We start from the raw sequence: 16004 nt of genomic DNA, 5'->3' as shown, positions 1-16004 counted from the left end.
GTATGGAAATGTACTATCCAGAAAATTTTGCCACAACAAACTCTGATATGAGAAAAGAGTTCCCTTTCCTATGGCATTAAATATTAGACACAGGGAAAGCTGTGAGACGGTCATCCATCTCCTGTTTATAATCAGTATGGCAAGTCATCCTTCTTATGTGATTAAATGGGACCTATATTCCCATGCTAAGGTGATAACCATTCCTATATTGGCATTTCCTGATGTAATCATGGTTATTCAAAACTCCCATACCTTTATGTATGGAAAGAGGCAGAGAGAAGTGTCACTGCCTTAACTTTATGGCCAGATGCTTGGACACAATCAGAATGGTCCACATTCAAGTCATTCTAATCAGACTCTTGGCATTGTTTGCCTGACTGTGTATTTACAAGGTAGAGGCTACAAGGTGGATAAATGGCACTGCAAAGGGATCAGATTCTGATACAGAATAATGATAGAAAAAAATGAGCAAAGACACTCTTGGGGCCCCCTATTTCTTTAAAGAACTGGGTTTACATCTCCTTTTTTTAAAGTTCAAAAATAAATAATGAAACAAATCACTCTAATCAAATGTATAAATATATATGAAGTGGGGAATTTGTAGTACACCATCCTTTTACAGCTATGCTTTTGTAATTCTGCTGAACCATAAAACCCATAGAGCTAACTCTAAGGTCACAAAAGAAGGCAATTGGACTTTCCTTTTTTTTTTTTTTTTTGGTCTCCTCTGCTCCTCTTTTTGGTGTGCTTTCAAACCTGTTTTAGCAAAACTTCAACCATCTGAAGCAGATTTGGAAAAGCAGAAGCTGTATAGGAGAGTGAAATTTGTTTTATCAGCAGTTACTCAGAAATGTTGGCTAGACAGATACTGATGTATGTTGATATATAGTGCCCGTGATTTGGGCTTGAATACCCTAACCCAAATCTAGTGAGCCCCTTTATAAAAATGCAAACCTTGGTACATCAAGGTTTTTACATTTGATGTTCACCCTACCCTGTGTTGGCAATTGGTAGCTGCCTGATTTCATGTTCTACTTTTTCACAAGCTTTTCCTGGCTGGAATCTCTGCCCTTAATGATTGTCTGATCTCATAATTTCCTCTTTCCAAATAATGCTTTCCAAAATTCTATTAGATAAATGCATAAACAGCCCCAATGGTTTGCATGAATTAATTAATGCAATTATGCAGTGCAAGTACTTCTGGATGACATGCAGTTTTGGCAGGAGATGCTTACTGACACCAAAAATTATCTTAAGAGAGAGAGAGAGAGAGACAGTGGCATGGATGTACTCTCTCTTCTTATTGGAGGGGTTAGGTATATAAACAATATACATTAGCTAAACACGCGGCAAATGGATGGCAACGTAGATGCCATAATATGCATAATTGACTACAAATTTGCCATAATGGCACTGTTCATTTTTATGAGCCCAAGTTGATGAGCATGTAGCACTGAACAGATTAGGGTTGGACAAACCATTCTACCACTCATGCTATCTTGAAGGTTTGGCTTTTCAAGGGCCTTCCCATTTCATCTGAGCACAATGGCAAAGACACAGAAGACCCTTCTGAAGGACGGCTGTTGAATTTCCTTATTTTCTCCATGCTTAGGCAATATGGGAAGGTCTTCAAAGCAGCTACACTAAGCCTTCAAGAGATCATGCCACTGTAGAATTCCAACCGTGGGTTTGGAGAGGCGCGTGGCACTATTTATTAACTTCATGCTTAAATTATTTTCTTTCTGTGCTACCCCTCTTTTCCAAGGAACTCTGAGCAGTTTTATAATCTCACAATAATGCTGCAAGGTGAGACTGAGATATTACGACTGGCCAAGCAAACAGAAGATCATTTTTACCAAAGCCAGTTGGCCATCTCCAAAGTGACATATCAGTCAGAGCTAACTCATGCAGTCTGTAATTAAACATAACTGGGAGGGATGAGCAAATTTTATGACTTAAAAATGTACACATTTCTGCAGCATCATTTTTATGTCATATTTAACAAACTCCAACCCTGTTCTTTTTGTATGAGCAATTCCAAAGTGAAGTCACACAAACCACACAGAGTGATCTGTGTGTCACACCATGCATGCATGATAGGGTTTTTTCCCCAACAATATTTTTAAATTAGTTTGATTTTCAAACCTCCACTACATTCTCCATGATAGCCTCTGATTAGAAAAAAACAAACAAACCAAAACCCATTAGGCCATTCAGTTTTTCACATTTCCCCATCAGTGTGTCTCTCTCAAATCTCTTTTTAGCAATGCTGTGTTGCCTGATATAAATGCACCTTTATTTTATATATGCTTCTGGCAATACACTTTATTGGACATTATTGGACAACAGATGCCTTGATGACTCAACTGTTAATGCACAGTAAGGCACTTTGCTGCAAAGCTGATTCTCAGCTAAGCTACAAGATACAAAGAGCGATACTGGCTGTAATAATGAAGGTATGTGTGTATGTGTGTGTGTCTGCGCATGCATGCACATCTGGTCATAAGCAAAGCATGAAGCATTTATAGTATGGCTTTGCATATGGTTAAATTTATAACTCTCACTAGGGAGGACAAGGCATATTTGCAGCTATAGGTAAAAGGAGATTGCAAAAAGTAAAGCTTTCTTTGAAACATTGATTCTCATTATTTTAACACAGGAGTCTTCAAACTTGGCCCTTTTATGACTTGTGGACTTCAACTCCCAGAATTCCTCAGCCAGGAGTTGAAGTCCACAAGTCATAAAAGGGCCAAGTTTGAAGACCCCTGTTTTAACACATGGCTTTTGAGTGTCCCACAACTGGCAAAGTGCCATCTAATTTTGAGGTTGATGGTTTGAGAAATGTTAACCCCTTGCAAGCTAACAAGGGAAGGGATGGTGGCAACGACAGTCAGGTTTTTGAAAGGATTCTCAATGTGTCTACCTTTTATAAACGGTGACACACTTTAGAAGCACTTTAAGAAGGACGGTGGCATCTTTCAGCACCCCCCAAAATAAGCACCAAAATAATACTAGAAGTGCATCCTTTCAGTGCTTTTTTACATAGTTTATGCATGTTTGTACAAAGATATTTTTTTTCTTACTTGGAATTCCCTTAATATGTTTTAATACTTGTAAAAGTCTACTCTATGGCAACTTTTTTTCCCTTCCCTCTCTCTCTCTCTTTTTTTTTAAAAGAAAAGCACATTCATAACATTGCCCAGCACATAATCTCTGGATATACCTAGAGGTACATCTGTGCTTTATGCATTAGGTCAGGGGTGTCAAACTGCCGGCCTGTGGGCCGGTGGCATCATACGGACGCCGTGCCCACCCCTGCTCCATCAATGCAAAAAAAGTCGTGATACGTCACGACACGTCACGTGACGCGGCGAGTTTGATACCCGTGCATTAGGACATCATGTTAAGAAATTTGCTCTCTTCTGCCAGGGTGGTCAGCATAGAATTCATGTCCCCTATTGCCATATTACTAATTCCACCTGGTATAGCTGGCAGTGTCAGAGAATTTCGGGGAGTTGTAAGGCGAGAAGAATTCTGAGAGAGATTCTGCAGGATACTAGGGCTCAAGGTTCCTGACATCAGACTTGAATGGTCGCCATCATCCATGATAGCATCAAAATCTATCTGAGGAGACTCCAGACCCTGAGAATCCACTGTGCTAGAAACTTGATTAGCACCAGGGGAAGGCATGGTGGCTGGTTTGGTGTTCAGCGCACATTGTTGTCTGACATTGTAATCGGTTTGATTGTTGACATTCCCATTTTGTTCATACATATGTATTTGACCGTAATAGTGCATCAAATGGCTTTCCCTCATACTACTGTTAAACTGTGGTTGCAACGATCCTATACCAGTTGTTCTCTTGGGGGAAGAGTGTGCCCTTTGCTGCCCTGAGCTCACATCATTTGTTGGGTGAGATATTCTCACGTATCCCAACTGCTGCCCAGCACGGACTCCTTGGTGCTTATTTCCTGGATTAGAATTAGGTGGAGGATGAGGTTGTATCATTGAGGAAGCGAAGCTCTGTCCAACGGTGCCAATTGTATTCTGTTGTGGCTCAAAGTTTGGCTGATTTGAGGTTATTAATGCAGAAGCTTGGTGGAAATCCTCTTGGGTCATGGAGAAGTTCATGTGGCTTGACTGAGATGAAAAGCTCTGCTGATACCCTGGTTCCTGCATGTCTTGACTATGCATGACATATTCTCTACCATTGTTAACTATTGAAATGGGATCAGCTACATTATCTAATTGCTGAGAACGAACATGGAATGCAGGCTTCATGGTCATGTTATTACAGGAAGGAGAAAGTTGGGTGACATCACTGCCCATCGTATTTGGACTTAGCATTTGATGAACTTGGTTGAACACCTCATGGGAGTTCAGGTCTAGGTTGTTACCAGAACCTGGATTTACCTGTTGCTGCTTTAAGTGCATGCAGTTGAGCCTTTGTCCATCCATGGTTGCATTCTTCTGCACAAATTGCTGCAGATTTCCATTTGTGTTGTTTTGGCCTACCTGCAACTGCTGTTGGTTGAAGTTCTGATACTGACCAAAATTTTGCTTCTGATGGAATACAGCTAGATTCCGTTGAGGGAACTGCTGTTTTGCTTGAGAGGAGGGTACATCAACAGTTCCTGAGCTAACTTCGTTCCACTGGACTGGCATGTTATTTTTATGCAAATTAGAGTTAGCCCCATAGTTTATTTGGCATCCACCACCAACAGAGGTCGAATGGTTCATACTCAGATCTGGAACAGCCATTCTGCGCTGGTTTAATGCGTTGTTATTTTGCACTTTTGCATTTACTTGGAAGTTTTGCATTTCACTGGCATACCCTGTAGAAGAGTTCTCTGTGGCAATCCCATTGTTTTGGGATTTGATGTATTGTACCACATCATCAGGTAGGACAATATCATCATCTCCCACAGAACTATCTGTCTCACCGGGCATGGCTTCCATGGCAATATTTTCGCTAATACTTGGGGGTCGTGGAGAATACACATGCCTAGCAAGGCTCCTGTCTGAATGTGGAAAGACTGGAAGGTTGAATTGTCTTCTGTCTGCATGAGGGTGAAGAAGATTCATGCTGTTGGTGCTATTGTAAGTATGGATTCTAGGAAAGGAGCTTGGGTCTCCAGCAGGTCTCCTCACTGGATCGCTTGCCCGTCTTGTACTATTCCCAGGCACTTCATGAGAGAATGCAGGTGATGACCCATACAGATAAGCATTGCTATCACTACAACGCCTTGGCCCTGGAGGGAGACGAAATGAAGGCAAAGCAGGCTCTGAACCATCAAGGAGAGAGATTTTATTCCTCAGGGTCATTCTTTCCATGTTAGGTAATGGTGTAGGTGGTGGGCCACCTGTGGCAGCAGCATACTTAGCTTTCAGCCTGTACTGCTGAGCTGGTGTGAGATTCAGGAGACCAGAGACCCCATTACATTGACTGGCATCACTTGACCTGCGAGAGGCATCTGTGGAAATAGGATCATAGGAGCCAGCAGAGCTTGTGTTGTTATGGCGATTTCCAAATTGAGAAGCTTCACTGGAACGGCGGCTGGAGAAGTAAGGGGATATTCCTGATGATCTGCGGCTGACTGTGTAGGCAGAACTGTTGGTACTGGTTGAGCTGTCACGGCGTTCAGCTAGTTGGTTTAGCATGGTAACTTCATTGATGGACAGCTCAGTTATCCTTGGGTTAAGCAGCATTGTTGAGGTGCCACGCATATTGTCCAGCAGACAACCTGAAAGAAAATGAGAAAGAGAGAGTAAGATTATTGGTCAGCGATTAAAAAGAAAGGCATCCCATTATTGTACTTGGATACTTATCCAGCTCACACATATAGATAAAGTAGGTTGGAAAGTGGAAAGTGGTCCAACAAAATTGGACAAAGAAAACCTTAATTTTGTTGTACACTACTTAAACAGCAAAACAAAATGTACATCTGTTCAAGTCATAATTCTATATTTCAAAACTGGCTACCATCCCAATACTCCTGTTCATTTTCTGTTAAGTCAAGAAACCTTCAAGTATAATGCAAGATGTTATCTCTTTCAAGACAGACATCACAAGAGATGCTGGTGTGCACATCCCCATTTTCCGTTTCAAGTATGAACTTGCACTTTATTTTTCAAGAAGGCAGAAAAGACTGGAATATTGAACATTGGAATAGAACATATTTTGTCTAGGTAAAATTTAGATCACATTCTCTTTCGAGTTGGCATATACTCTTAAGTTTATATCTCACGCACTGGTTCTCATAACAGTTAAGAAACACACAAAAGCAATACTACAATGTGATGAGTAGTTCTCATAATAGTTAAGAAATACACAAAAGCAATACTACAATGTGATATTGGAGTAGAGACAAGGGAAGGGGTTTTTGTGTGCCTATTTGGCTCATCTTATAGGTTTGGATCCCAGCTGAGCCTCCAACACTGTTTTAAATATAGGAAAGATATTCAGAAACACTGTTGGATAGATATAAAATAGTAGGCTGGCTTACCATTGCCTGGGATAGGAGGCAGCTTGCTGTTTTTGACTTGTGGTGCTGGATTTGCCCATGAGCAAGAATCCTTCACTGTCCTGAGTTTCTCTTTCTTGAGCTGCTCAAGGCGTTGCATTGCTGTCATGTTTTTCCTTAGTTGAAGACCGACAGTTGAGTTACCAGATGAGACTGTCGAGTCCACAACAGGAGTATTATCCTCCAACACAGTCAGGTCCCCCAGACTTCCCCCACTGTGCATGTTCATTTCCACTCCACTGTCATTGTTGTTGATGCTCCCAAGAGGTGATGGTTCACTGCTGCAGGATGATTGGCCACCAGGACTGGACTGATACATCTTAAAGAAGCAAAGAAAAGACCACCAATTGGAGACATTCCAGGTTTTCCCCTCGTGTCCTTAGTTAGCTCTATAAACTAAGGCTCTATAAACAATTCACTGCAAAATTAACACGAATGAGACACATCAAATGAATTACTAGCAAATATACCATTCTGCCAAACATTTGGAGTGTTCTGACATCCTTTGATTACTTCATATCTTGGCACATCTTTGTTTTTCATTTCTTTTTCTTATTTCTTTGCCTTCTCCTCTGCCTCATTTCCCCATATTACATTTAATCTGATTAGCTGCGATGACCCAAATGATTGAGTTGGTGACTGGTCCATGACATCATCACAAAATATATTGGACTGGGATGGGTTAACAAAAATGCCATGAGTTAATACCCTCTTAACTTAAACCGCATTGTGGATAAATGAAAATTAGGAAAAAAATAGCATTGAGAAGATTGAAATATTTCTGGTGTCTATCTGAACATGTCAGAAATTAGCTATAAATTATAGATGCTTTCAGGGCCCAAGAAAATAAATCTTACCAGGGATGGGTGGGGAGGACTTTCTTAACTAAACCCTGTAAGTTTTTTTTTATAGTGATTTAACCGATTAAAGAATTCCCCTGCAGACAAAGAGAGAGAAAAAAAATCACGAAGCTTTGGAATGCTTATTGAGGCATCTTGAGAGTTGTATTGTTTATCCTAGAAAGTTTTAATTTTTCTTTCTGAAAGCTCAGATTGTGTTCTTCAAAGCTTGTTTGGTCTCAGGCCTGGGATTAGTGTATTCGTTTATGTGTGTGTGTGTGTGTGTATGTGTGTGTGTTTTGTACTGATCTGTGTTCAAGACCGTTTTAGTGTGGGCTATCCGTGTGGTTTTATATTTCGTTTTTATGCATTTTTTGATCCTGTACGCTGCTCAAATTCCACTGGAGTTGAGTGGTTACCACAAATTTGATTAAACAAAAATATTTTATTGACTTAAGCTTAGGCATCGTATTAAATATTCTCAGATTTAAATTAGCACGAGAGGGAGAACTGAAGAACAATTTAAGTCCGCCTTCAGTGCTGAAATTCAGTACTGCATTAAGAGTATTCAGGCCCATTGCAACTTTCATTTAAGCCAGATCTGTTCTTTAGGTAAACAAATCCTCATTACCCGATAAACCAATGTGCCTATTATTGCCGACAAGTGTGATGGCACTGTAGTGTGGGCACAGGCTTTTCCATCAGATAAGCCACTGAAATGATATACTTAATTTTTATGACTTTTTAAAGCAGGGGTATGTAAACAGCAGGGAGCTAAAAGCCAAGGGGGGCATTTTCTTTTCTTTTTGTTAGCAAAGAATTATATGTGCTCTCTCTCAAGAAAAGCTAAGCTCTTGATGCTTCTGTCAGATAAACCTGGAACCTGAGTACATTTCCCCTTCTGCAATGTGCCTGTTTATCTGCAGCAGAATCAAACCTGTAATGCTTTAGGCACCGTATATGCCCTTTGCTTCAAAGGCCAGCAGCATGCTTGGCTGACAGTCTTTATAAGCAGATAAGGGCATGATTTGCAGACTTGGTTTGGTAAATGTTTTTTATTAGGAATTACGTTTCACATTAGGTAATTTATCTGCAATAAAAGTTAAATGTCCTGTATTGGCTCCCTCAAAGGAAGGCTTTTTTGTTTTTTTTTCCCCGTTTGCTGTCTGGCCCATGGCCTCGTGATTTATGATTGCTGGCCCTCTGTGGCTATAGACTGGGAACGGCTGAGTTGAAATGACTTTTCTCTTTTTCTAGCACAACATTGTTCTAGAGGAACAAACGGTTATCAAAGTGGATTTTCTTATGGACAAAGTATATTTTAAGATTACTTGTAAATGGACAGGGAAAAGAAGCCTTTTCTCAAAAGGTGGAAAGTGCTAACAAGAGGATGCAGGTGATGCAGTTCATAACCAAAGAGGCCCAACACTACAATGTTATTATAACAGCAGGGACTTGGCTAACGTGAACACAGAAATGGAATATAATATTTCTGCCACTTCTTAAAATATTGTATATAAATGGCAGGTGGCACTACAGCAACTTGCAACGTGATTGTTCGAAGTTACAATGTACTGAAAAAAGTGACTTATGACCGTTTTTCACACTTATGACACAGCAGCATCCCCATGGTCACGTGATCAACATTCAGATGCTTGGCAAGTGGTTCACATTTATGACGGCTGCAGAGTCCCGGGCTCACGTGAGCACGTTTTGTGACCCTCTGACCAGCAAAGTCAAGGGGGAAGCTGGATTCACTTAACAACGGTGTTACTAATTGAACAACTGCTGTGATTCACTTAACAACGGTGGCAAGAAAAAGTTGGAAAATGGGGCAAAACTCACTTAACAACTGTCTCACTTAGCAACAGACCGTCGAGGACCACCTGTACTTAGTTTTGCTGGGAGCACATATTTCACACCATAGTGTATCTTAAGCTGAACATTTAATTCAAAAGAGAGTCAGTTGTCTGTTCCAAATTGCATCTTGAATTGAGGAATTACCACTCCCCCATAAATTTTGGACCAGGGAGGATTTGTCTAATGAATTTTATAGGTGTGGGTTCTCAATAGGATAGTTAGTTTACTTGTGGAATGCCAACATAAAAAGAATGAGAGAGAAAGAATTGCAGACCACTGTAACAGATACTTAACTATGGCTGCTTTTCCAAACAGGCCATCGTAGCTCTACAGAGACCACACAGCTGGTTTGCTTAGCCACATACACAGGACAAAGCACATTATGTCTTTTGTAAGAGACTTTGACAAAGACAGGGTATTTGCTCACCTTAGTACCGACTGTCCTTGTGAAGTTGAGTAGAAAAAGTTAAGAGAGGAGAAAGAACAGGTTGTTAGAACGCAGACAACACAAAGGGGAAGGGGTTGAGGTTATTGATGGAACAAGACATGAGGCAAAAAAAAAATATATAAAATAATAATGGCAGGTTAGCAACAGCCACGGCACAGAAAAAAACACCGCTTGAATGTCTGTAACATCACATTTATAATCTGTTTTAAAACTACCATCATTGTATAAGGTACTTTGTAGAATCCAAATGTGACAATATGTCTTGGTACAGAATCAATACTGATGTCTCATCATAAGTATCAGAGTATCCCATTCCAGAAATAATTTCACTCCTTCACCCAGATGTCCTGAAGTAAGTTGAAATATATATTTACCACTCAAATATATAGAACGTGAAATATAGCTTTCTATATTATCACTACCATTAAAAATGTATACCTTATTTAAACATCAGTAATGCACTTCGTATTTCTTGTTGACATTTTCTTAGGGATACCTGTTCAATGTATCCTGGTTTTATATTTAATTCTGGTATATCATAGCACTGACCTACCTGCTAAATGATTATCTGCAATGAATTTAAGGTACGTATTTCTCAGCCTCACCTGTCGCCTGGTCATATAGAACCAATGTATTCTGCAGAATTGATAATTACTATAGTAACAGCATCAAATGGTTTAAATAACTGTTAATATTATTAGTCTCATGTATTAAATAACTGTTAATATTATTTTTTTAAAAAGGAATGGTCAAGTTTTCTTTTCTTTTGAAGTCTGCATTACTTTCGAAAGAATATGCTATGGCCCATATTTTAGTCAGATGAATAAAACCAGACCAGGCCACACACAAATATGTACTCCTTCCATAGGTTCTGTTGGGAAGAAGTGTTTATTTAGTATTTTAAGTAATATGTCCTCTTCTCCATCTTTCTTTCTAGAGGAGAGAAGCTCCACTGACTTTTAGTCAAAATTAAGACAAAGAGCACAATAGACAAGCTTCTGTTCAACTCATCTTCTCAATTCAATGCAAAATGCTCTTATCCTCATGGTGAGATTCCCAAGTTATCATGCCTGCCTGTGTCACTTAATACTGCAACTAAAGAAGAACAATTGAGGAAAGCAAGAAAAGCAGAGCAGATGCTGAGGTGGGCATTGTCACGAGTAGTAAAGTGCTATCACATCTTTGCTAGGATTTTTTAAAGAGGGTATAATTTGGGGAATATGTCAAGAATGGGGCATAGAGCTCTACATCTGAATCGTGGTTTGGACCTTCTCACACTGAGCCTTCAAACCATTTTTTTCATAATAATTTGGAGAACCAGATGGACAATACTAGGATAGAGCATAATTATGATCTTGCTTAGAATATACAGGTATCAGAAAAATAATGTCTTTGTACAAAAGACTAATACAGTTTACCCCTCTGGAAATTGTAGCTTTATGTGTTATTAAAATTCAAAATATTATCTCTCTGAGGATGGACAATTGTATTTCATGGATTGCTCCTGGAATCCTACCAAATTTTAATCACAGTGTGATGTAAAAGCTAGCCTGCTGTTTCACTCATCAGGAAAAACAACCTTCCCATTCTCAAAGAGAAACTCCAAATGTTAACTTTTCACCTTTTATTTGGTAATACCTAATAACCATGTCTGTGGATGTATGAAGTCTTAAATTTGATATGTAAATGCTGAAAAAGTTGGAGGTGGGCTAAGGCGAAATGTAAACTAGGAGATCTGAAAAGATTGTAATCTGTGTTTTTCAGGGTGGGGTGGAGAAAGAGTTAATATCTCTTTGCTCCAAATTATACAGTACTACCAACAAGTCAACTAAAGCGTCTCTTACCACAGACTTCTCTGTCTTTATTGTTTTGACTTGTAAACTGTCCTCTGTGCCTGTGGTGGTGCTGTTTGCCTCAGCCCGCTGTTCAGCAGACCTGCTGCTCTGCTTGGCACTTGCTTCATTGTCATTATTCTCCTTAAGGACAGGTGGCCTCAGATGAATGTCATTGCGTTGCTTCTTGGTGACGTGGGCTTCGGGTCCATGCACTGTCTTCACGTGTTTCCTGAGAGAACTGGGGTCTGTATATCTCTTGGTGCAGCCTGGGATCTTGCAGACATAGGGTTTCTGCCAAAAGTAACAAAGATGAAGTGATTCACCAAAATGAGAATAAAACAGCTGAGATATGTATTTTAGTGGCAGTTTCGTGGAGAGAAAATGGTGAGAATGTGAGAAAAGTATGTGAGAAAAATAAGGTTCAACATTTAGGCAAGAAAAATCAAATGAACGGGTACCACAAAGAAGCGGGGGTGTCAACCTTTTCTCCAAAGCACCTGAAGGGAGGACAAGAAGCAATGGATGGAAACTAATCAAGGAGAGAAGCAACCTGGAACTAAGAAGAAATTTCCTGACAGAGCAATTAATCAGTGGAACAACCTGCCTCCAGAAGTTGTGGGTGCTCCAACATTAGAGGTTTTAAAGAAGAAATTGGACAACATTTATCTGAAATGGTATAAGATTTCCTGCCTGAGCAGCAGTTAGACCTCCAAGGTCCCTCCCAACTCTGTTATTCTGTTATTTTGTGACATGGGGCTGAAACGTTTTAAATATATGGCAAATTGTGTACATATCATAGATACTATCACTACTCAGATAGTAATTTTACAATTTGGGATCTCCTTAATGTTGCTGAAGGAGGAACACCTTAGGAGTAGGTAGCTTGCTTTGTGAGATTTGCTTGGTTTGCAAACTATCTTGATATGGATATGGCCTTCCTTTGGATCTACTCATTCTTCTTAGGTATTCATAATCAATGAAAGCATGTAAGAATCCTGCAAATGCAAACTCCAAGCTGAAAATGAGAAATTGTGAATTGTCACAGGGTCCCCATCAAAGCATTTTAACACCTTGCCCAATAATTGCATTGGACTGATTTCCATTAGTTCAAATTACTGCATTAGTAAGATTACCATGGGATGTGGCTGGGACATGCAAGAAATCTCTTTAGGGCAACTTTTCTTTTGAAATATAATTGGCTTGGGTGATTGATGGGAGGGAGAGAGACATCCTATTCTACAGAAAACCAGGAGTCAATCTGAACTGGATTTGTAGCCCATCAGATCTTCCCCACATCTCCACCAGCTGTCAAACTGGTAGCTATTTATGCTGTGGAGTGAAATCCAAAGCCCCACAGTGATTTTTGAAGATGATATGATAACTTTGAAAATTTGAGCCACTGATAAGCACAGCACAAATAAACAGGCTCTACAGTTGGAGAGAGAAGCAAGCAAACAAGCAGGGAAGACACACACACACCCTCCCCCAAATCCAAACACATTTCTTCAAATCTGCTTTCAGCAAGATAGTTCTGGTCGCTCCTTCTGAAAGGCTGGATTCATGTAAAATTCTGCTTCAGGCTGCTTAAAGACTTTTTCCATTAGATTCAGAAGGAGACCATCCAAAGAATGCTAGTTTACTGCTCAGCTTTAGTGCAAAATACTTTTCTACTTTCCCTAATTCTGATTTAGATATTGTTTTCCCTATCTATAGGAAATGTAAAATTCCACTAGCTGATTCACCCATTTCTAAGATGGATGGGTAAGACTAGAAGGAAATTAATTTCCCAGGTAAGAAGAGTGCCTTACATTCATTCAATGGCCCTTCTGTAGTCTCTAATAGGATTATAGGGAAACTAGTCTCTCTGTGAGGGAGATGGGTAGTTTAAAAATGTGATAATTAGAAGCAACCTAGAACTAAGGAAAAACTTCCTGACAGAACAATTAACCAGTGGAACAACCTGCCTCCAGAAGCGGTGAATGCTCCAACACTGGAAGTTTTTAAGAAGAGACTGGACAGCCATTTGTCTGAAATGGTGTAGAGTTTCCTACCTGAGCAGGGGGTTGGACTCAATGACCTCCAAGGTCCCTTCCAACTTTATTATTATTATTATTATTATTATTATTATTATTATTATTATTATTATTATTATTATTATTATTATTACTACTACTACTACTACTACTATTATAAAGGGTACTTCAAGCAAAAATGTTTAAGACCGAGTTCTGGTAGCAGATCCCAATTATCAACATAAAAGATAGCTGAGACTATTCCAAAATGGATTAGAAGCTCCTTTATTAAGCATGTTCCTATTTTATTGTGATCTGTCCTCTGAAATCCACTCGGAAAGTTTTATCTTACTCCTCTCACAAAAAGCCCTGGATTGATTCCGATGTTTACATTTCTTCTATCTCGTTTGATGGACATGCAAAGGGATGAGTAAATAAACCCAATAATAAAACAGTTACAACTTTTCCACACACAAAAAGTAGAGATTAAGCCCTGAACTAACAACATTCTTAAACATTTGACAAAACAATATTGCCTTTGCTAAGTGCCTAAAGAAATAATAATGAGAAGCCAAGCATCATTTCTCTAGGGAGGAAACTATACAATAATTTGGATCTGCTAAAAAAAAAAAGGGTCCATTTGAAGCTTCCACCAGCCTTGCCTTTGAGGGAAGAGAAACATGTAAACAACCCCAGAAGAGAGAGACATAGGAAAAAGAGAAAGAGAGAAAAAGAGAGAGAGAAAGAGTTGAGAGTTTTATAATAATCCCATCTGCAGCATGAGTTGCCTCTTGGTAAATCTATCTAGCTTGATGTGAGCTGTCTACGAGCAGACTAGAGCACTTCAATTTGGGGAGCAGATACAACTTTGGGTTATCTTAATTTTCTGCTCCCCCCCTTCTTGGGGGCCAAAACTTCCCCTGCTTGATCAAGGGTTTTGATGGCTCCACTTCTTACCATTGGTAGCCTTCTGCCACCAACACAGTCTTTTTCCCTCAAGCCTTACATATGTGATGGTGTTTGTTAAGAAAAATATTTGTTCAAAAGGAAGCTTGTGAGGTGGCAAAAGACCTTCAAAAGCACCAGGGAAACATTTCAAGGTACATCACTGAGATGACCCCCAGGTTTTTGACCCAGGTATCACTTTTAAAACCTTGTGCTTACAGTATATTGTTCCACTTGTTCATTATAAAGTATATTCATGATTTGATTATAAATTAACTTTACCCAGTCCCAGCGGTTTTTCAGAACTCTGGAGCATTTCCCCTTATTGTCCTTTGCTTAATTAGTGGTAATATAAATTTCAACCTCAGCATTAGCCATTTGCAGCAGACCATCACATGTTGTACAATAAATGCAACTTCCTGACCTTCCCCAGTTACTAATAATGGATCTTAATTAGCAAAGAGGACGATACAACATTTGTCTTGTGCGCCAGCCTTACGCACCCACAAGGCCGGCCATTTCATTTAGTTTTAGGTACTCAGGTGGCTAGCTTGGTGAATTTATTTCTCAAATATACAAACTAAAATTGAGTAGGAGGAATACTCCATCTGGCCCAATCTATGCGAGAAAATGTGCAGGTATTAAACTAGCATCGTCCCCCCTTACAGCACAATAAATGTGAAAAAGTCACTATGGTATGATTATAATACAAATCACTATGTTATCAACATTAAAAAAAAAGGTTTGCTAAAGGACATTCCCTACCTCGTTGGAATGTGTTCTGTTCTGGTGTTTTGCTCGATCAGAAGCATTGGAAAAGGCCTTATTGCAGCCCTCGTGTTCACAGACATAAGGTTTTTCTCCTGTATGTGACCTCAGGTGTGTCTTTAAGTTCTCTAGCCGTGAATAGGCTTTGGAGCAACCTTCAAACTAAAAACAAAAGAAAACTGGAGTGTTAATCAGCTGGAGGCATTTTTCCATCTCATCTGGTTTTAATCTCTCTTGAAGAGAATAAATCCCAGGCAGATCTTAGCTTTCATGAGCAGTCTGAGACAGAAAAGGTCTCCCCCGCCTTTCCCCCCCTCCTTTTTAATACAATTTGTAATCTGGGCAACTGATGGAAAGCAGGTGCTTTTACTTTTTAAGACCAACCCACTCGTTGGGGCTCTTTTTATGCACAATTTTCATGCAGGGAGCATTCCTGTTAGAGTCTATGTTTAGAACTGGGCTGCAGAGATCTGGATAGTCACTAAATTGCAGCAGAATACACCAAAAAACCTTAACCAGCACACAGCAATTCTGAGTACAAACATCCATATTTGAGCAGGACAGCTGGCCAATCCAGTTTCCTATTTCTATGCCCTGATCTCGGTATTAGATGGGATTGTCTTCCATCCAGTTCTTTATCTTGAATAAGGATGCAAGTCGAATGTTGTAGCCTGGCCTTCTGTTCGATGTCCTATTCCTTACCTCAGTTGATTTTTAAAGAACAAGGGCAGGCTGAGAAATCTTGGATAATAAACCTGAACATTTTCCCACTA

General features: G+C 39.6%; 1 protein-coding gene across 1 annotated transcript in view; it reads right to left on the bottom strand.

Annotated features, from left to right (window-relative positions):
- Window positions 1–3381: 3381 nt before the first annotated feature.
- GLI2 (GLI family zinc finger 2) overlaps window positions 3382–16004 on the bottom strand; it is a 204943-nt gene continuing 192320 nt past the window's right edge. The window contains exons 12-15 of the mRNA XM_015817638.1: window positions 15229–15393; window positions 11516–11797; window positions 6507–6843; window positions 3382–5744 (exon numbers count right to left, since the gene is read on the bottom strand). Coding sequence (XP_015673124.1) covers window positions 3391–5744; window positions 6507–6843; window positions 11516–11797; window positions 15229–15393 — 3138 coding nt within the window. The 3' untranslated portion in view covers window positions 3382–3390. The remainder of the gene's footprint in view (window positions 5745–6506; window positions 6844–11515; window positions 11798–15228; window positions 15394–16004) is intronic.

The sequence above is a fragment of the Protobothrops mucrosquamatus genome, unplaced genomic scaffold (assembly GCF_001527695.2).
Source record: "Protobothrops mucrosquamatus isolate PMUCROS unplaced genomic scaffold, P.Mucros_1.0 scaffold613, whole genome shotgun sequence".
Taxonomy (NCBI): Eukaryota; Metazoa; Chordata; class Lepidosauria; order Squamata; family Viperidae; genus Protobothrops; species Protobothrops mucrosquamatus.
The sequence above is the reverse complement of the archived record's forward strand: the minus strand, read 5'-3'. Positions and strand labels throughout refer to the sequence as shown.